General features: G+C 49.5%; 1 protein-coding gene across 1 annotated transcript in view; it reads right to left on the bottom strand.

Moving 5' to 3' along the window:
- PNPLA1 (patatin like phospholipase domain containing 1) overlaps positions 1-1,354 on the bottom strand; it is a 56,208-nt gene extending 54,854 nt beyond the window's left edge. Inside the window, exon 1 of the mRNA XM_058306644.2 lies at positions 1,120-1,354. Within this exon, the coding sequence (XP_058162627.1) occupies positions 1,120-1,324 (205 nt within the window). The 5' untranslated portion in view covers positions 1,325-1,354. The remainder of the gene's footprint in view (positions 1-1,119) is intronic.
- Positions 1,355-22,038: the final 20,684 nt, after the last annotated feature.

Below are 22,038 nucleotides of genomic sequence, written 5' to 3'. Positions count from 1 at the left end.
TGGCCACACCGGGATGGCCCCAGAGCACGGGCTCTTAGCCACTTGCCCACAAGGCAGCTCGCCTCCGCTCCCCGACTCCCTCCGCTGCCTTCTCTCCCCCCTCCTCACCCTCCACTCCCCAGGCCGACAGGCCCCCTGCTGCTTCTCCACCCAAATGCTCTTTCGCCACACCTTCGGATGGCCCGTGCCCCTAGGTCCCCCCACCTTGGAGAGGCCTTCCCTCCCCACGCTTTCCAAACAGTCCCCCCTCGTTCTTCTCTGTCCCCTTCCTGCTCTGCTCCGCTTCACAGGTCGTGGGCCTCCCAGACGCTCCCTGAGAAGGTTCCTGGAATGTTTGTTGCCTGCCTCCTTTCTCGAGTTTCTGAGTTTCTGCTCCGCAAGGGCGGGGACTTTGTCCCCACCACCTGGCACAGGGCAGGTGCTGTGCAAGTGAGTCAGCGCCCCGAGGCAGTGCAGCTGCCGCAGCCCCAGCGCCAGGCTGACGGGTGCACCTTGCACCCCTGCCCAGGAGGGTGCTGCTGCCCTCCGGGCTCACAGCCAGATCCCAGCCTTCTTTCTGGGGCGCCAGGCCTAGCCGGGCAGCAGCTGAAGTCTCTTCCACGTACGCCCGCGCCCCTTCCCAGTTCCTCCCCTCCTGGACCCTCCTGCCCAGCCCCCCAGCCCCAGGGCTTCCACCTCTCCAGGCTTCTGGAAAAATCCAGCCCCAGCAAGGCGGTCAAGATCTGCAGCCTTGCCCCTCCGGAGGAACTGACATTTTGAAAGAGGCTGGGCAGGACCCACAGCTCCCCGGATATCTGACTGGTGGAAGTTGGAAATGGGGAGGAGGGGTTCTTGCCTCTCCCTCTTGGCTCCCACTCCAACCTAGGCTCGGCAGATGAGGGAGAGGGAGAGGTGGACCCAAGCTGGCCGAGACCTGGGAACCCCCCACCTTCAAACATCGCAGCTGCCGCATGGGCTCTGCCCAACGACCCCCAACCTCCCAACTCTTCCTTTCCTGCCGCCCAGAAAGCTTGGCTTTGCTCCCCAAAGCATCCCCAAGGCTGCCCCAGGCTCTCCCCTTTGCAGAACCCCTCCGGGGGCTCCGCGGGGGCCCAGGGAACCCCCAAACAAAGGTCTTACTCATTTCAATCCCGCAGATGACGAGAGCGGCGACCACCGCCCCGGCCGAAGTCCCCGCGAAGCGGTGGGCAGTGTCCAGCATGCGGGGGGCCAGGTCGCGCAGGGCGTCCACCGCCCCGGCCTGGTAGAAGGACAGGAATCCGCTGCCCGAGAAGGAGATGGAATGAGGGGTGTCGGGGTCCCCCTTGAACACCTGCTCTTCCATCGCCGCCGCCGCGGGCCTCCCGCTGGGGAGGAAGCGCCTCTCGGGGCCTGCCTCTCTGGGCCTGCCTCTCCGGGCCTGCCTGCCGCTCCGGCCCGGGCCTCGCCGCCCAGCTTCTAGAAGCCGCCGCCGAGCTTCGCTGCCGGGCCCGACGGGCGCGCACAGGCGGCCCGCACCTGACACCCTCGGCCGGGACGAGGCCCCAGGGGACGGCGCAGGGCTCCGGCGCCCGGAAGAGGCGCACGCGGTCCCCCGGCTGCCCGGGCAGGGGCCTGGTCCTGGGCGCGCCCCCCTGACCTCAGCGCTCGGCTCGAGTCCTCGCAGGTTCCGGCTCCTCCGCCCTCCGCGCGCCCCGGGAGGCCCGGGAGCGGCCCCGCGCGCAGCCAGCCCCGAGGGCGCGGGCGTTGCTCAACCCCGGCCGGGGCTGGCTGGGCCCAGGAGTTGCAAAACCGGAGCCGGGGGTTGTCGCCGTGCCTCCCTCGCCGTCCCGCGGCGGCGCCGGGGAGTTCCACGCCGGCCTCCCTCCAGGAGGACCGTGTCCCCTCCCCCGGGCTGCCGGCGGAGGCTCCTGCTCGCGAGGGAGACACCCCCCTCCCCCGGGGGCTCCCCCAGGCTCTGGGTCGTAGGGCGCACGCGTTGCGCAATCCTTCCTGCGCTCTTCTCCCAGGAGCGCCCCTTTGTGCCTGTTTGTTTGGGCGCGGGCAAAATTGTCAGGGAAGAAAAACCTGGATTCAGGGACCTCGCCAGCCGCGCCACCGCGTCCACCGACCCTTTGATCCTCAGCGCCCTCAGGCCGCGCCCCCAGCCCACCACGGTGGCTCGGCGTCCAGGAAGAAATCACCTGGACTCTAGACCACTCTGAGGGCGGGTGTCACCCTTGAGCTCTCCTCTTCCCACGCTGAAGGGACACGTGTGAGGTGGCAATATTTACAGCTTTGGGGGTCTGAAGTGGAGCACGGGGTCAGGGCAGAGGGATGCCCGGGAGCCCAGGGGGTCAGGACTGGGCACCGGCACCCAGGCCACGACGCAGTGCCCTCCCCGCGTGCTCGAGGGGGCGGAGGTGCCGTGCTCACAGCCGGGCCTGGCGAGGCGGTGTCTCCCGTCGCCTCGCGCTGGAGACAGTGCAGGGCAGGCCTGGGTACGTCAAGCCCCACCCCGCACGGTGAGGGATCCCAGCTCCAGCCTTCTGTTAGTCCTGTTTGACCAGTCCCAGGGGGGTCCACCAGCTCCTAGGGGAGTCGCCCACTGAGGGACGTGCCCAGGGTTCAGCAAGGAGTTTTCTGTATTGAATGTATAATTGCTTCAGTTTGGAAGAAGAGCTTTTTTTTTTTTTTTTTTGAGGTTAAGGATTGAACCTGGGAACTTGTATATGGAAAGCTGGTGCTCAACCACTGAGCCACATCAGCTCCCCTGAGTTGGTTTTTTCTTTTGTTTTGCTTGTTGTTCTTTTTTTCTTTTTAAAGATTTATTTTTTTTTTATTTGTTTCTCTCCCCTTACCCCCCAGTTGGCTGCTCTCTCTGTCCATTTGCTGTGTGCTTTTCTGTGACCAATTCAATCGTTATCAGCGGCACTGGGAATCTGTTTCTTTTTGTTGCGTCATCTTGCTGTGTCACCTCTCCATGTGTGCAGTACCATTCTTGGGCAGGCTACAATTTCTTTCGCACTGGGCAGCTGTCCTTACGGGGCACACTCCTTGCACATGGGGCTCCCCTACGCGGGGACACCCCTGCATGGCAGGGCATTCCTTGCGCGCATCAGCACTGCACATGGGCCAGCTCCACGCAGGTCAAGGAGGCTCGGGGTTTGAACCATGGACCTCCCATGTGGTAGGCGGATGCCCTATCCATTGGGCCAAGTCCGCTTCCCCGTTGTTCATTTTTGTTTGTATGTTTTTTCAGGAGGCACAGGGACCTCCCATGTGGGAGGCAGGGGCTCAATCGCTCGAGCCACAGCCATTCCCGGAGAGATTTTGACTGAATGTGTGTGTAGCAGAGAGAATGAGTCTGCGCATGCGTGTATGTGGATGAGCCAGTGTGCGTGTGCATGAGGCGGTGTGCATGCGCAGAGATACGAGGTGATCGCTGGGTGCAGGCTGGCAGGTGGAGGGTGGAGTCCAAGCAGCTTTGGGAACAGTAGAGACCCTGCCTCCTTCCTGGCCGATCAGGTCAGCTCTGTGAGCATCTGCTGTGTGCCCAGCTCTGCACCGGGTGCCCCAGCGGATGGGAGCCGTGTGGCAGCTACGTCCCTGCCTCAGACACTTACAGCTTCTTGGGGAAGAGACAAATGTGAAGTACCCAGAGAACCATACAAGGCAGTCTATAATTAAGTACTAAATTGTGCAGGGCAGAGATTCATGCCAGGGAAGTTAAGAGGCGAGGCTGAGCCATGTGCGCTGCACCGTCAAAGAAGCTTCTCGGCAGAGCTCCAGGTCGGTGGTTTTGTAGACTCTGGGAGGAGGGGGAGCGTTGTGGCAAAGAACAGCGCGAGGAGGGGATGGGTGAGGGAGCAGCGGCCCAAGAGCCTTGGACCAGGCAGGACCGCATAGTTGCAAAGGCCAAAGACAGTGGCTGTAAAACGCCTGGCCTGTGGTTTGTATTCTTTTCATTGGGCGGTAAGGGCCGGGGTCCCAGAACAGATGGGCCCAGGGGATAAGGTGGAATGCAGAGGTGCAGTCAGAAGAGGAAGGTCCGGTCCATGTGCCAGAGGAGCTTTGGGAGTTCTCTGGACAGCAGCCTGGGAAGGGGGATGAAACCGGGGTTGGAAGACCAGGGATGAGGAGGAGCCACATCCGTGGAGGGATGGTGGTGGCAGGCCAGGAAGACAAGATAATGAGGCCACAGAAGACTTTCAGGATTAGGGACTGGTTGGATGGGAAGGGTGAATCATGGCTGATGTTGTTTATAGCCTGGGGGCTGGGAGGGGCAGGGCTACCTTTGGCAGACTTGGGGAAACTGGGTGGAGGAAAAGGATCATTTCCCCTTAAGATGTGTCTGGGATGACAGCAAAACATTGGAGCCATCTGTGGTGGTGGGGGTGGTAGGGCAGGGCTTCTCCAGGTAGGTGAACAGAGACTCTGCCATCGAGACAGCAGAGAAGGGTGAGCAGATGGAGGTGGAAGACAGCCTTGGACAAGTGCTCTCCTTCTGGGCCATCTCCGTGCTTCCCACACTAAGTGATGTCAGGAGGAAACAATCTGGCAAATGGAGACTATAGGGAGGGCCGGGTAGATCCTGTGGTTTGCTGTCCAGCAGCAGTGCCCAACCTGCTTGTTCCTTGTCCACTTCCCTGTAAAGCAGCTGAAAAGGCCTGAGACTTGATTTCCCAGCCTCCCTTGCAGCTAGGAATTCTGGGCACTGAGAAGGAAGTGGAAATCTGCTGGGTGGCTTCTAAGGAAGATTTTCCTCCTTGATAAAGTGAGAAAGGTACATAAGGAGAGCCCCTGTGGTCCCATCCCCTTTTTTGCTGCCTGAGAGGCTGTCCTGTGAGAACATGGCTGCTTGGAACAATGACAGCCCTCTTACGTCCATCAAGGGACACATGGCAGTCATACCCTGTATTAGTCAGCAATTGCTTTGTAACAAATTACCCCAAAACGTACCGCCTTAAAGTAACAAACCCTTATTATCTTACGCAGTTTCTGAGGATCAGGAATCCAGGAAGGACCTAGCTGGTTCTAGCTCTGCACCTCTCTTGAAGATGCCTTCAAGCTGTCAGCATTGCAGTCATCTCAAGGCTCATTTGGGGCTGAAGGACCCACTTCTCAGTTCACTCTCATGAGAGCTGGCAGGCTGTTCTTAGCTGGCCATTGGCAAGAGTTTCAGAATCTCACCGCCTGGCCCTCTGTGTTTTGTTGCTCACACACGCGCTTGCTTTACCCAGAGTGAGAGATTTGTGGGAGAGAGAGAAAGAGAGCAACAGAGCAAGAGTGCATTCAGGCTGGACGGTGCAGTCTTTTTATGACCTAATTTTGGAAGTGACTCTCAGCACTTCTGCCATATTCTACTACTAGTCTTATACACCAACCCAGGTAAAATGTGGGAGGAGTGTGACTATCAGAAGCTGGGAATTATTGAAGGCTAATTTGGAGACTGGCTACCACACCGAGGATGGCCGAGGAGTAAGATGGAAAGAGCCGGATCCTTGATGATGTTGTTGAGTGACTATCAACCACCAAGCCATTTGTCTGCGCCCTTCCTGTAAGGGCAGATAATTCAACGTCTTTATTGTTTAACTCACTGTTTGTTTGATATTTGCTGCTGCAAACCTCATGGGTAAAGCAAGGGCTATTCAACATTTTTAGTAAAAGTCTTTGTCCTGAGAACAAAGTCAAATATACCCTTTACTTTTAGTAAAAACAAAAGAAATACTTTATGGGGTCTGCTTTGTTGTTGTAGGTGGAAATAATTCTGCTTCATGAAAATTCTGAAAAACTTGATTTGAAATTTTCAGATAAATTTTATAATATCTTTTAAAAAGTGTTTACCAACTATTACTTTTATTAGAAGCCAACAAATGGAATGTTTTCCTCTTCCCTAACCTTCCTGAAAAAAAAAAGAAGTAGGTAGGTTTCTGCTAAATTAATGGAGCAGCCTTCTAATATAGCACTTGCCTTTTGAGTTATGTGATTTAACTTTTGGGCTTGATCAATATATAGGCATATCTCCTTTTCTCGAGGTACTGGGGCTGGGGATTGAACCCTAGGCCATTTATAGGGGAAAACAGCCCTCAACCACTGAGCCACATCGACTCCCAGGTATATCTTCTACACAGTGCAAGTGTTTAAACCTCTTTGAATAAGTCAAGAATTAAAAAGAAAAATATGGGAGTGGGTAAAGCTCAGTGGTGGAATGTCTGCTTCCCATGTACAAGGTCCGGGTTCAACCCCCAGTACTTCCTAAAAAAAATCCAACTCAAAGAGAAAAGAGAGGGTTTGAAACAGTGCTGATGGGGCAGAGCGCGCTGTCATCCCACCATGTTGTCCTTTTGTATGACCTTGGGGTAATCCAGGTAGCCTAAACAGGGTCTTTCTCGCATTATGAAATAGAGACGTGCCCAAAGCATCCATGTACCCACCAGCCAGATTTAACACATCTCAACATTTCCCCACATCTCGGTCAAATATGTCTTTGATTTTAAAGAAAAGAAGCATCACCGATTCGGGTGAAGCCTCCTTTAGAATGCTTTCCTGATCCTACCCCCATCCTCCCTCCCCAGGGAAGCCATGTCCCAGATTGGTGAGAATCTTTTCCATATTCTTATACTCCCATTACATGAATATGTTTTATAAACAATCCGTAGGACTGTTTTATAAATATTTTTAAATTTCACATAAACAAACATATTGCATTTATTCTGCAATTTCCTTTTTTTTTTTTTTTACTTTGTTGTGATATGTGACTCTAGTCGTTTCCGTTTTACTGCTTTTTGGTAACCCATTATATGACACGGGGACAACGATGTATTTGTCGTTCTCCTGCCGCTGGACATTTGGGCTGTTGCCAGTGTTTCTCTGTCACCAGCAGTGCGGCTGAGCTCCTTGTTAAACATCTCCCTTGGCACTGTCACAGCAGGGCACGTCTTCTATTTGACTCGGGGCTGCCAAATTGCCCTCCAGAGTGGCTGTGCCAATTTATATTCCCCCTGGTAGTTTCTAGGAGATCTGTTATAATTGCTGCACTTCTTTTGGTGTTCCCAGATTTAAATTTGTTTTTTTTGTGTGTGCCAATCTGAGGCACGTGAAATGCTGTCTCATTATCGTCTGTCTGTCTTTCCCTGAGCCTTTGTGAGGATGGGCACTCTTGCTTACATTCGCTGGTCATTCCTGTTTCTTCTCCGAATCGCTCATGCTTCGACTTTGCCCATGTGGGGCGAGCGTGTGGGGGAGGGGGATTTGTCATTTTGTTAATAATGTGAAGATGTCAGTCCTAATGTTAGCTCAGCTGAATGCATTACAAATATCCTCTCCCCGTGTGCCTTGTTTTTAACCTCTTTAGCTGTCGTCTGATATACAGTAGCTTTAAATTTTAATGTAGTATAATGTATCATTCTTTTCCTTTATGGTTTATGTTTTTGTGTCTTAAAGTCATATATAAAAGAGAATCCTGGGTATTTAAAATGATTTAATTATCAAGCCTAAGCTATTTGTTCAGACTCCAGTGAAAAGCTACAGTTTGGTGGGCAATTTGGCACTTCCTATTTAAAAAGAAAAACGCTTGTAGGAATTTATCTTGCAGAAATACTCACAGGAGTCCCCAAAAATATATGCATATACCAATTGCAATAGCAAAAATCCAGAGGCAGCCTAACTCTCCATCAATGGAAAGCTAGTTAAATTCATTATGGTAGAGCCAAATAATGTAATTCTCTTCAGCCACTGAAAAGAATAAGGCAGACCGGGGGCAAGAGGGGGAGGGCTCACATGGAAAATCCTCCAAGATTAAAATAAAAACAAGTAGAATAAAAATAAAGGAGAATAAAAATAATAGAATAAAATAAAAGTAGAATAAAAATAAAAAACAAACAGAAAGCATTGTATGCTACCAGCCCATTTATGTTTAAAAGGGGGGAAATAGATTCTCTGTGTTTATACTATACATATATATAAAATTTCAGAAATAAAACTGCTGAGGGTGGTCACTTCTGAGTGGGACCAGCGTTTGAAGTTGGAAGACCCATTTTTCACTGCCCGTCTTTTGTTTTCCTTGCCACTTCCATTACAATTTTTTAAAAAAAGAAGAATTGCTGTGGGTGGTCACATCCGCTGTAAGTTGCTATTTGTCTCGGCATTTGAAATATTCCGAGGCGATGAGGACCTTTCGCTCCAAAGGCAGAGGAGGAATTGAATGATTCGACATGACGCAGGAGACGGGGCACCGCGGAGACGGTTTCACTCCGTGTGTTCCGTAGCTGGGGCTGCAGGTGGATGAGGTTGGGGGGGGCGGTGTTGCCTGTGGGCGAGGGGGGGTGGAGGGGGCGCGGGATGGGGCTGCTCTCAGCCGAGAGGAATCTTGGGGGCCCTGCAGCCCCAAGGCCAGCCGTGTGTGGGGCCTGAGGCTGGGTCTGCTCCTGTGGGGTGAGGAGAACCTCAGCACCTCCTCCCCCGGCAGACAAGGAGAGCCCCAGCCTCACACGCCCTTCTCCGGAGAAGAGCAAACACCGCTAGGAAAACGCTCCTCCACCCCGTGGGCACTCATGGCATCCGCAGGACCCAGCTGGCCCTTGTAGAAATTTAAGGCGGGAGAAGAACGAGGAGGCATTCACAGAGCAAAGACCCAGCGTGCGGCCAGGCCACATCCAGGGGCCTCTCTCAGGGCCGTACAGCAGAGGGGGCTGGGGAGCCGGGCTCTGCCACTTGCACCTCTGGCAAGTCATGGACCATCTCTTCGTCCATTTCTCATCTATTTGAAAGAATAACATTTCCCTCCCAGGGAGCTGTCCGGGCACCTGCTGAGTGTGGACAAAGTGCTGTTGTTCTTTACGTGTTCTTAGGCATTTGCCACTCTGTAAACTCCCCAGAGCTGGGACCTGGCCCTGGTGACATGTGGAGACTGGTCTCTTGCTGGGGTGGAGGCACCGTTGTCAAGCTCGGCAGCCTCTTGCACCTGCTGTCACCTGACACGGGCACGGCCGGCGTGGGCAGGCGGGCCCAGCAGGGCTCTTGTGCCCACGTGGGAGCCCGGGCTCCTCGGAGGCTCCTGGGGACAGCAACGCTTCTGTGCTCCTCTTTCCTTCTGTGGCTGCTCCCGCCGCTGCACGGTGAGCCCCATAGGGGAAGACCCTTCGGTAGATGGAGAGTCTCCACTCGTGGCTATCAGAGAGATATCTGTGGAAGGAGAAAATGCAGTGTTCTCTGTAAGCACGAAACACTGGGAGCCAACTAAATGTTCAACGACAGGGAGTTGTTATTAAATTGTGGGCCAGCCACGCCTATAAAACAGAACAGTTGTTAAAAGGGATAATTACAACGGTCATATAGGAAGATAGAGGAATGCTTGTGAGATTATCTTAAAAACCAGACAAGAAATAAAAATGGTCTGGACATAATGTAAATTATTCATGGTATTTTGTCAAGTGAAAAGGCCAGATTCAGGAAAGGGTGTATAATATGTAACCATCTGTGTTTAAAAAACAAACCAACAACAGGGTGGGAGAGGGGATATAAGGCTGACTTGCAGGTGTAAGCATGAAATTCCTCTGAACGACTCTGAACGATACACAAGAGAGAGGGAAAACACTGTCAGCCTCCAGGGAGAGAACTGAGAAATGGATGCTAGGAGGACACTTGTGTAACTTCTGAATGTGAAACCACGTGCGTGCATTTCCAATTTGAAAATGAAATAACTTTCAGTGCTTTCTGGTACATAGCAAAGTAAAATAGATAAATACATTTTTCTATTATATCACTCAATTCTGGCCCCTATGTCCCCCTCCTCATTTTAAGATTTCTGAAGTTGAGCCGTAGTGCACAATGAGCATGCTTAGTAGGTTTCGTGGTGTTTCTTTTTTTTATTCTTTTTTAATTTTTTTTCCTTTTTTAAATTCTTTTCCTAAAGAGCTTTTTCTAAATCAATACTAAGTCTTAAAATCAATTATATTTTAGGATCGAAGCTATATAGCACATAAAAATGTGGGCATGTGGATAGGGATTTTAAAATAAAAACCAGTGTGAGTAGCTGGGTAGCTTTCTTTTTCAAAGTGTTTCTTACTGGTATCTTTACATCGTCTTTTCAATAATTAAAAATTTTTCAATGTGATTTTGGTTATTTCCAGGGGAAACTGACGGTTGGTCTGGAAGGAAGAGCTCCCAAGTGCCAGGACTTAGGCGACCTGCAAAGTAATAACTCTGTGCCAGGCACCACTTCCTCAGCTTGGGTTAGTTTAAAGAATTGACTGGGCAAAGCCCTGTGTCCTCAGTTTAGTTGTGATTTCAGGGAAAGACTCTTTGTCCTTGGATTTTCCTGAGATACTCACATTCCGAGAGCAGGTTGCCCAAAACTCCCTTGGCCCCCGGGGTATCTACCAGCAATCGGTTCTGACTGTGAGTTTTGAGCCATTGCGCTGGTTCATGAAACAATTGCTGAGTCGGACACCCTGATAAATTAGTGAGCACGTGGACAGGGGTGGTAAGATAATCCCTGAATATGGTGAACGAAAGGTGGCCTTGGACCCTCGCTGTTTCCAGAACTTCAGACCAATGTTCCAAGAGCAGGACTCAGTCCTGACACATGCTCTGTGGGAAAGGATTTCTTAATCCAGTGAATAAGTTCAAGAAATATGGCAGGTGCGGTTGGGAGAAGTGCTTGAAGATCCACCATGCAATTCTTTATATTAAAGGCACTGAAAAGTCCTGTGTGGCAAATCCCACTGGTTTCCTGCCTAACAGTCGTTGCCCCTTTTTCCCTGCTAATCAAACCCTAATTCTGTTTACCCTTTCAGGGAGCCCTGACTTTTAGGGCAAGCAGGTCCCTGTAGTAGGGGGCTTATGAAGAGCATGTGAATACAATGCTGGCCAATGACACAGAGGAGAAATCTGCCAGGGCACTTCTGAGATAGCTTTCCTTGTCCTTTAAAAAAGGGACCAACAAGCATTCTGCTTCCAGTTAATGGCTGACTGGTTCCTATGGAACCACAAATGTCCTACAGGACAAGAAAATCAACTATCTGAAGACACCGGGCAGTGACCTGCAGCTCAGAGGTACTGGAGGAGAGTCAAGGCTGGGAAGAAGGCACTAGCCCTGCACACATTTCTCATCTTTTGCAGTTTGTTGCCTGGGAGGAGGCCTCCATCAGGGTCACATGGGGGCAGTTAAAGCCAGGATATAAACCCACACTTGACCGGCATGGAAAGCCGGAGGACGGAGTGCTAGTGACCACGTAGCTAGAAAGTGAGGAAGGAAATCCTGGAGAGAAGAAAGAGCCACAGAGGAGGAGTCCCAAATTCTATGTATGAACTCTGCTCAAATCTCTGAACCGTGCTTGTGAGAGACAGACTCCAAGCAGCACATCTAAAGCTAAAGGATCAAATCTGATATTTCAGCTGCCATCCACCAGAGAGGAGACAGTATTTGCATCCTCAGAACTCAGCCAAATTAACTGCTTGCTAAAACAAACAAGAAAGGGAATACTCTTTGGAAGAACAGAAGGAATCCAGAATCTCGACATCAAACCATTCATTACATTCAGGAGACAATCCAAGCTACTTGACATTAGAAGAAACAGGGAAATGTGACCCAGAAAAAAGAGAAAAAGCGATCAATGGAGACCAACCTTAAGATAACCCAGATGTTAGAATTAGCATACAAGGATTTTAAAAACCAGCTATCATAACTATGTTCAAGAACATAAAAGAAAATGTGCTTACAATGAATGAAAAGATAGGACATATCGGCTGAGAAATAAACTATTAAAAAAAACCATTTGGATTAATTGTATGCTTTATTCATATATATCAATAAAATTGATTTGTAAACACCCATACACATACACAAAGAACCCAGTGGAAATCCTAGAACTGAAAAATACAACATTTGGGGAAAAAAAGACTAACATGAAGGAACAGCCCATTTTTGCTGTTGGCGGTCATAAGGATGTGAAGCTTATTTGCCATGGTCGTCTTCTGATCACAAGAGCAGTTAGCCCAAGGGCAAGGCCCACGTGCCAAATACGGCAGAGCAAGAAGATGGAAAGGACCTGAGTCCTTGGCGATGTCATTCAGCGACTGTCGAGGGACTTCCTTGATGCCAGACTTCTTATATCGGGGTAAAAAAAGTCCTTACTTAAGCAATTTCTAGTTGGACATCATGTTCCTTATATGAGAAAGAAAGCAGCATACATGATAACACTCTGCAGTAAAGAACCTGGATTAATTTAGTTTAACCCAAGGTTCACTGAATTCATGTGACTATCTTTTTGTCAACTATATCTATTGGCATGTCAAGCACACTTAGGAAAACCTTTAGACTCGAGTTTCTGATATAAATCTGTACCATCCAAATATACCACCCTGCTGAGGGTTATGGAGAAACCCAGGTCCTACGGTCATAGCAGATATCTCTGGAATTCAGTGCCTTGCCAGTGGGCACTCCTTTGGAATTTGTGCTCCTGAGTGTGACAGAGTTGGACCCAGATGTGACTTCTCTATACATGCCTCTTCTGTCCCTTTGATTGAGCCTGTGGTTGGTGCTGGGGTTGGTGCACGCCCAGGAGACTTGAATCTCTGCACATTCCATGTGCCAGCTGGGCCCTGAGCCTCAGTGGAGTGGCAACACCTACTCTCCAGTTCGTTGGACTTACCCAGGTCAGCTAACAGGGAGGTGAGGATGGTCAACCACCACACCAGGGAACTGAGAGAGTCTACAGCTGCAAGCAGGAGAGTCCCATCCATCAGCCATAAAGGATCGAAGCCCCCTCTCTATTAAGAGGTAGAGCAGACATCGCCATCCCAGGGTCCTCAGGATGGAGGAATAAAATATGGATTAGAGTGGACTTACTGGTACTCTACTATAGAATTATTGTGACTCTAGCAATGGAAGAAGTTATATCACTGATGTGGAGACAGTGGCCACTGGAGTTGCTGAAGTCAGGGAGAGGGAAAAAGAGGTGTAATGTGGGGGCATTTTTAGAACTTGAAGTTATCCGGAATGATATTGCAGGGACAGATGCAGGACATTATATATCCTACCATAACCCACTGAATGGTCTGGGGGAGAGGGTAAACTACAATGTAAACAACAATCCATGTTATGTAGCAGTGCTCCAAAATGTATTCATCAAATGCAATGAATGTACCACACTAATGAAAGAAGTTGTTGACGTGGGAAAAGTGGAGGGTGTGGGGAGTGGGGCATATTGGAATCTCCTATATATATAAATATTTTTAATATTTGCCAAATTTTTAAAAAAATGTATTTATTTATTTATTTCTCTCCCCCCCCAACCCGGTTGTCTGTTCTCTGTGTCTATTTGCTGTGTCTTCTTTTTCCACTTCTGTTGTCAGCGGCACCAGGAATCTGTGTTTCTTTTTGTTGCGTCATCTTGTGTCTGCTCTCTGTGTGTGCAGTGCCATTCCTGGGCAGGCTGCACTTTCTTTTCGTGCTGGGCGCACTCCTTGCACGTGGGGCTCCCCTACGCGGGGGACACCCCTGCGTGGCAGGGCACTCCTTGCGCGCATCAGCACTGCGCATGGGCCAGCTCCACACAGGTCAAGGAGGTTTAAACCATGGACCTCCCATGTGGTAGACAGATGCCCTAACCACTGGGCCAAGTCCGCCACCTCCTATATTTTTTAATGTAACATTTTGTGTGATCTATGTATCTTTTAAAAATAAATTTAAAAATATATTGAAAATAAATAAATAACACAAAACAAAACACAACACAACACAACAAAAATCTACCACCTATAAAACCTCAAAGCTATTTTGACCATATAACAAGTGGGCTACACAAATGATTGTCTAATTTCATGACTTGAAGTCTGCCAGGGATCTATTATTAGAAAATTTCATGTTTGTAAATTGCTGTAAAACCCTTGTTACTCTGTGTGGTCCATGAATCAGCTGCATCAGCATCTCAGCCCTACGCCAGACCTACTGAATCATAAGCTGCATTTTAACAAGCTCTCCAGGTGATTCATACGCATGCCAAAGTTTGAGAAGGACTCTGTAAAGTAGATGCTGCAATATCGATGTCAGCTATGTTGTTATTATTATTATTACTATTAAAGAGGTACCCAGGGCCTCGTACATGGGAAGAAACACTCAACCACTGGGATATATCTGCTCCCCAATGAAGGTTTTTTTTTTTTTCTGTTTTGTTTGTTTGTTTGGTTTTTAGGAGGTACTGGAGACTGAACTCAGGACTCATACATGGGAAGGAGGCACTCAACCACTTGAGCTGCAGCTATACCCTGCTATGTTATTTTTATTATTTTCTTATACATACATATTTTCTATATGTATATTTATTCATCCTCTCCCCTTGTCGTTGTTTGCATTCGCTGTCTGCTCTCTGTGTCCATTCACTATGTGTTTTTCCATGTCTGCTTGTATTTTTTCTCCTCGTCTTTCTCCTTAGGAGACACCAGGAACCAAACCCAGGACCTTCCAGTATGGGAGAGAGGCATTCAATTGCTTAAGCCACCCCAGCTCCCTGCTCTGCTGCGTCTCTCACTGTCTCTCCTCTGCGTCTTCCTTTGTTGCGTCATCTTGTTGTGCCAGCTCTCCAAAGCGTGGGCCAGCCTGCCTTCACCAGGAGGCCCTGGGAATCGAACCCTGGGCCTCCAATATGGTAGGCGGGAGCCCAATCACTTGAGCCACATCTGCCTCCCGCTATGTTATTTTTAATGTAAACAAAAAGCAAACTAGTAATACTTTCTTAACATGCTTTAAAAGACCTTCACACATCCATGTCATTTGGTTTTCACAGCAATATCGAGAGTTAGGACTTTTACACCCCTGCTTACTGATGAGGGAAGGAGAGAGAAGTAAAGTGACACTTAGTATACCAAGTTTTGATTAGTCCTATAGCTGGGGGAAAAAATTGCCACTTCCTTGTTCAGGCATTAGGTCATGGTTTTGATAAACTGGGAGTTAGGTCCTTGCCCTTCCTTGAACATCCTTTCCAGTCTCTGCTAGGACTGTGCCCCTCCCTCAGTGCCCCACGCTGCCCTGTCCCTCAGGAGGAAGAGGTGATGGTCCAGTTCACCCAGCCACCCTCTCCTGTCTCCTCTTACCAGGGCTCGGGGAGGTCGCAGCCCCTTGGGGGTCCTGAGCCCTCGGGGAGGGTAGACTCTACGGCCAGGAAATGGATTCGTTGTCTGGGAAGCCCGGCAGGTGCTTAGCCCAGCCCTGCAGAGGCCTCCTCTTCCCATCCAGTTAGAACGGACTATCCTGATCCATCAGAGAACGAAGACCAGGAGGGGACGAGGCTGTGGTTGAAAGTAAGGACTGGTGAGAAAGATCAGAATCACTGATTTCTCAGTAAGCCCAAGCACTGGTTAAACCTCAGAGTTTGTTTCTTAAAACAAGTCATGGTGTTGGATTATTTACTTTGCTATTTCACGGTTACTTTGTTCAGCTGTTTAATAAAGGGTGGTGATTTTGCTTTTTAGGAAAGGTGAGGAAGCAGAGTGCTTTCCAGCCCTGTTAAGAATATCTTCAGCTTAAGCCTAGCGTTCGGCTCACACACCACACGGGAGTAGCACAGCTTGACTGTAAAGAACCTAAGAGGAAAAGCACAGTTCTGAGGGTTAAGCACTCGGGCTGAAAACACCCACAATTATGTACATGACTCAGGTGATCCAGGCTTGCATTTTTAACGTTAAAGCAACATTCTCATGTGCAATGACAGAACCATTTTGGAAAGCAATTGCCTATTTATCAAGGATCGTAGCAGTTATATCTTCGATGAAGCTTACTACTTTCAAGAACTCTTTGACTTAGTAACTGCATTTCTGGGAATTTATACGAAGGAAATAATCTTAAGGTATAGATAAAACTCTAGCCCAAAGAGCTCACCAGAATGTTATTTTGAATATTCAAGAATGGGAAATCATGGTGTCTCACCTCTAGTACATCCACTTAACGAAATTTTAAGTCATCATATTTTAAATGAGGTTTCCACTCAAAGAGTTCCTGGTATAGCACAAGGTTCTCCTCTTGTCTTTCCATCCGATAGATGAAAACTGTTTGAAACAAGGTTAAAAATGAAAGTTGCAAGGCAGAGATTATTTGTAAAGTACTAGTTATTTAGAAATTTTGGTCTAAGATACATCAGCAAGAGCCTGCCCAAACTATTATCCTCCTCTCTATCCATCCACACCCAAAGCCGGCCACTCGTGGAGCCCTCCTTCTTCATGGAGCCTTCCCCGACTCTTCATTTGCCTCTCCCTCCTCACAGCTCCTGCAGCACAGCCGGCCCTTGGCACAGGCCGCCTTGCTGGTTTTTCCTTAAGTGCTCTTCCACGGGGCCCTTGAAGTGAGTGACTGCTTCAGCCTCTCGTTTCCAGCACCCAGCCCAACCCCACACCAGCCAGTTACCTAGTCCTGCTGCTTCTCCGCCCCGCTCTCCTCAGACCACCCCCTTCCTCTCTTTTCCTATCCAAGAGCTCCTCAGCTCTTACGTGACGACTGCAACACTGCACTCTGCCGTGCTGTTATCAGGTAGATGCTTTCAGCTGCAAGGAACAGAAAACTCAAAGAAATGAGGCTTTCACAATGAGGAAAGTCTATTCTTTCTTTTAGAGAGAAAAACCCTTTTCCAGAAAGCATACCCACCAGAAAACATTCCCTCAGGACCTTCTGGCCAGGACTGAGCTACACATTCATGCCTTAGCATGGGAAAGTTGGGAAAGCTAGCATTTGGCATTTTCAATCTCTATCATGGGATGCAGGTTCTGTGAGCAAAGGAGAAAAGCGTGGAGGGGCAGTGCCTATTAGGGTAGGGAACCAACAGTGTCTGCCCCAGACTTCCTACCCCTTCAGTCCATTCTTGACACTGCTACTATGCATCCGTTCATTCATCTGACTAATCATTCATTCATTGGATTAGTCAGGTTCAGATACGTTATGCCACAGTAACAAACAACCTTCAAATAGCAGCACCCAGAATACCACCTGGACTGCCACTGACACAGCAGCAGAGGAGAAGAGAGAACAAAGGGATCTGCATTAACTCTTAAATGCTTCCACCTGAAATTGGCATTTATTCCTAGAGCAATTCTGCTCACATTTTGTTGGCTGGAACAAGTCACATGGCCACAGCTAACTTCAAAGGGCAGAGCAGTGCAATCATCGTTGGGGCCCGGCGAGCTGGCAGTAACATTGCCATATCTAACAAATCTTTTTTGAGCATCCATTATATGCTAGGCAATGCTCTTAGTGCTAGAGAGCATTTGGTAATCAAAATTAACTGTCTATTCTGAAAGAACGTCCTCTGCCTCCTTTGTGCCCAAACAATAACAGAAATACATTGATTGTACCACCATATATATATATTTTAGGAGGTACCAGAGCTTGAACCGGGGACCTCATACATGCGAAGTAGGTGCTCAACTACTGAGCTACATCCATTTCCTGTACCTCTTATATTTTCACTGCATCAAAAAAATAAACAACTTGGTTGTCTTGCTGAACAGACTGTAAAATCTTAACCATGCCTTATATCCCTTCTTTTTAAAAATACCTAGAACAGTGCCCGGCACTAGTAGAAACTTAATAAATGTTGTTGAATCATGTACGAGGTTGGATGGGCTCAGTTGCAAGAACAGGAAGGCCAATCGGTGGTAGCATAAACAAACAGGCTTTCTGTTCTCACAGAGCAAGAGGCCTGAAGGCCAGCAGCGGCAGGCGTTGATTCCTCACCCAGGATCCAGACCCCTTCCAGCCTTCTGCTGCCTTAGCTTGGTGGCTTTCCCTCCTTGGATTGTGCACATGGTCACTGCCGGCCCAGCTCCAAACAATATGTTCATGGTTAAGGGGCAAGAAGCTGAAGGGGCGGTGGGAGGGGGCTCTCTTCTGGGGACTGCCCCTTCCATCAGGGACCAAAGCCACCCACTAGGGGTCCCTTGCCTCTTAGTGGCCAAGCCACGGGTCTCCTGGCTGCCCCAAGCTTCGGGTGAGGCAGGTTTCCTGTCCCTGTGGCAAAGCAGAAGGAGTGGGACTGGTTGGGCTGCCAACGCCCCCGCCCCCCCAAAAGCATCACAGATGAAGAAGAGGTGCTCAGTGAATACTTCCTGCTGGAGGTGCAGAGGTTCTTTTTATGACCCAGTTCTTTAGTTTTCCTAATATGTGAAGAACCCTTAATCGCTGTCAGGAGTTACCTATACTGGGCACGTGTGTTTGTGCCTGGCATTGTGCCCAGCTCTCATTTACTACTCACAACCTCATGACAGAGGTATGACTAATTAATTTACATCTGAAGAAACTGAAACCTAGAATAGTTAAACAACTCGTCCAACTTCTTCGTTTGCCAGCTAGTAAATGACGAAACAGGGATTTGAGCTCAAGTGAGCACAGACCCCTTGTTCACATCCTAAAACTTTAAATCCACAGGGAAACCTAGAGCTCATCAGACCAGATTCCTTTATTTTCATGGACCCAGAGAGGCGATGTGACCTGCTCAAGGTCACACAGCAAGAGCAAGTCAGAGCCAGGCACAAAACCCGGAAGTCCTGACCTCCAGGCCACAGGTCTTTCTGTTGCAATTGGGCTGCCTCCATTCGGAAACCTCAGATTAGTTCAGAAAAAGACAAAATGCCAAACTTGGGATGCCACTGACAATTCAGTTAAGGTTTGGCAAATTAGAACAAGTTGTGTCCTTCTTTGGAGTCAGAACTTGGTGATACATTGATTCAAACTCTTCTACCCATCTCAATAGAAGTTCCAATCTGCAAAATACTTGTCTGTTCTCAAGTGCTAAGAGGAAGGAAAGAACGAGATGGTCAGAGCCTCAACTGAGCTTTACTGAGATTACTTCAAACCCCAAATGCATGACCCAGAAACGCCTTCTTAGTAGTTTTTAAACATGTCCTAAATAATACAACTTGGGAGTTGCTTGAAATGGTAGATGTTCAGGTGCAAATCCCATTTCTACCACCAACGACCCAGGCCCATTGTAAACGATAAACAGACCTAATGCATAAGAAGCACTATGGCAGTTTGATATTGTTTATGAATTCCAAAAATAGATATTGGATTATGTTTGTAAACTGGTCTGTCCCTCTGGGCATATTAGATTATATTGGATTCAGAGGTTACACTTTTACTTAATTAAATACTGATTAAGGCTTTGATTGGGTTGCATCAGTAGGACTTTGAGTACCTACCCCCTTGATGGGTGGAGACTCACAGAGAAAAGACATGGCAAGAGCAGAGTTTGGAGTTTTGATCCTGGAGACTGGGAAGTAAACACATGAGAAGCAGATATGTAAGAAAGGAGAGAACGCTCAATTAACACAGCAGAGGCCCCAGGAAGGGAGATGAGCCGTTTGCTTGATAGTCTACAGCTGGCCTTATGGAGAGAGCAGAGGCGCTGAGCCCAGAGAGAAACAAGCCTTGGGAAGAGAGGAACCCAGGAAGCCTGAACCTGGCAGCCGTCGGCAGCCATCTTGCTCCAACACGTGGAAATAGACTTTGGGGAGGGAAGTAACTTATGCTTTATGGCCTGGTATCTGCAAGCTCCTATCCCAAATAAATACCCTTTATAAGAGCCAGCAGGGAAGCAGATGTGGCTCAAGTGACAGAGCTTCCACCTACCACATGGGAGGACCCGGGTTCAATCCCTGGGGCCTCCTGATGAAAAAGAAGAAGAGAAAGCATGTCCGTGCGGCGAGCCAGCGCCCATGTGGTGAGCCCGTGCCCGCACAAGTGAGTCACGCAGCAAGATGACGATGCCTCAGAAGAGAGACAAGGGCAGAGTCAAGGTGAAGCGCAGCAGAGACCACGAACTGAGGTAGTGCATTTGACAGGGAACCTCTCTCCACATCAGGGGTCTCCAGGATTGAATCCCGGTGAATTCTAGAGGAGAGAAAATGAGAAGAGAAGACAACACAGACAGCAAAAAACAGCAGGGCGGGAGGAGGGGAAGAGGGAAAATAAGTAAATAAGTAAATCTTAAAAAAGAAAAAAAAGCCAACAGATTTCTGGTATTTTGCATCAGCACCCCTCTGGCTACTAGAAGCACCCAGCGCGAAATGGCGCTCAGGAAATCTTCGCTCCCCTCCGCTTGCCCCTCCTATTTCCCCTTTGGGCTTCTCTGACTGACAAGCAGCCAGCACCCAAGTCAGCAAGTGGAGACTTCCTGCCCAGAGCTCGTCGAGTTTAGAAGGGTGGGGCTGCCCCCTCAACAGAACGCAAACCTTTCGGGGAAGAGAGTTTGCTTCAAATGAAAAATCATTTTGGGATGGCATGTAAGAGTAAAGGTGATGGGCTAAGCTTCTGAGTCAAAAGGAGTTTGCATTTAGGCTCTGCCCCTGCCACGTGTCTGGTTAGTTAACCTCCTTGTGCCTCAGTTTCGTCCTCGGTCCGGTGGAGGTAATAAAGTACGTGCCTGCTCGGGTGGCTGTGAGGATTAGATGAGGTGTCACGCGAGGAGAACTGGGGACGCCGCTGTCACGTGACCACCACTTCCTGTGGGTTCGCTGGAGGCTGGCGTGACAGCCTCTTCGGGCGACTTTTGTCCAGGTGTCTGGTGTGGATTAGACAAAACGTGCTCTGTGTTTCTTCTCAGTGTGAGACGTGGGCAGATGACGCATGTGATGGCAGCGCGGGGTGGCCTGGCACACGCTGGCAGAGGGGCCCAGAGTGCAGGGCAGGGGGCCTGGGTCCGTGGCTCCCCCAGCACCGAGGGTCCTTCTGTTCTCAGGGCGCCGGACTCTTGCTTGTCAAGTTCAGAGTTTGGAAGCAATGCTCGGCCAGCTCAGCCCTGGCCTCAGATGTCCGTGCTAGTTACCGCCACCCAGATTTCTGGTTGGAAGCCTTAAGTAACCAAGACTGACGGAGTCTAGCAGGGGAGCGGGGAGCCCAGTGGTTAGCGCCTGCTTCCCATGTACGAGGTCCTGGGCTCAGTCCCTGGTATCTCCTTTGAAAAAAAGCGATCAGTAAAAGTTTAGAAAACTATAACTTGGTTATTAGTCAGCCAAAGGGGTGCTGATGCAAAATACCAGAAACGGGTTGGTCTTTATAAAGGGTATGTATTTGGGGTAGGAGCTTACAGGTACCAGGCCATAAGCATAAGTTACTTCCCTCCCCAAAGTCTATTTCCACGTGTTGGAGCAAGATGGCTGCCAACGGCGTCGAGGGTTCAGGCTTCCTGGGCTCCTCTCTTTCGGGGTCTTGCTTCTCTCTGGGCTCAGGGGTCCTCTCTTCCTGGGGCTGGCTTCTCTTTCCTCTGTGAGCTTACTTCCTGGGGCTCCAGCTTAAGGCTTCCGCATCAAACTCCAACATCAAAACCCTCAACTCTGTCCTTTGCCACGCCTTTTATCTGTGAGTCCCCAACCACCAGGGGGTGGGGACTGGGTGGGGACTCCACGCCCTAATGATAACTCAATCATGTCTAGGTACAGATCAGATTCCAAAACATAATCCAGGGAAGCAGACTTGGCCCAGTGGTGAGGGTGTCCGCCTACCACACGGGAGGTCCAGGGTTCAAACCCCGGGCCCCCTTGACCCGTGTGGAGCTGGCCATGCGCAGCGCTGATGCGCGCAAGGAGTGCCCTGCCACGCAGGGGTGTCCCCCGCGTAGGGGAGCCCCACACGCAAGGAGTGCGCCCCGTAAGGAGAGCCGCACAGCGCGAAAGAAAGTGCAGCCTGCCCAGGAATGGCGCCACCCACATGGAGAGCTGACACAACAAAAAGAAACAGAAATTCCCGTGCCGCTGACAACAGTAGTGGCCAAAGAAGACGCAGCAAATAGACACAGAGAACAGACAACCGGGTGGGGGGGAAGGGGAGAGAAATGGATAAATAAATCTTTAAAAAAACAAAAAACAAAACATAATCCAATATTTCTTTTTGGAACTCATCAATTACATGAAACTGCTACACTTGGATTCAAGAATGAAGCTCTCTTTCAAGGTCTTTCAGATCTCCTTCCAGATTAGGAGGAGCCAGCTGGGGAGCGCTTCTGCCTCTCTCCTCGGGCAAGCTTGAGGAGTCCCCAGGCTTGTCTCGGCCATCCCGGCCCCCCTTGCAGACAAGGGGTCTTTCACTTCTTTTTT

This window comes from Dasypus novemcinctus, chromosome 11 (genome assembly GCF_030445035.2).
Source record: "Dasypus novemcinctus isolate mDasNov1 chromosome 11, mDasNov1.1.hap2, whole genome shotgun sequence".
Lineage (NCBI taxonomy): Eukaryota > Metazoa > Chordata > Mammalia > Cingulata > Dasypodidae > Dasypus > Dasypus novemcinctus.
This window is presented reverse-complemented; position numbering and strand designations above follow the sequence as displayed.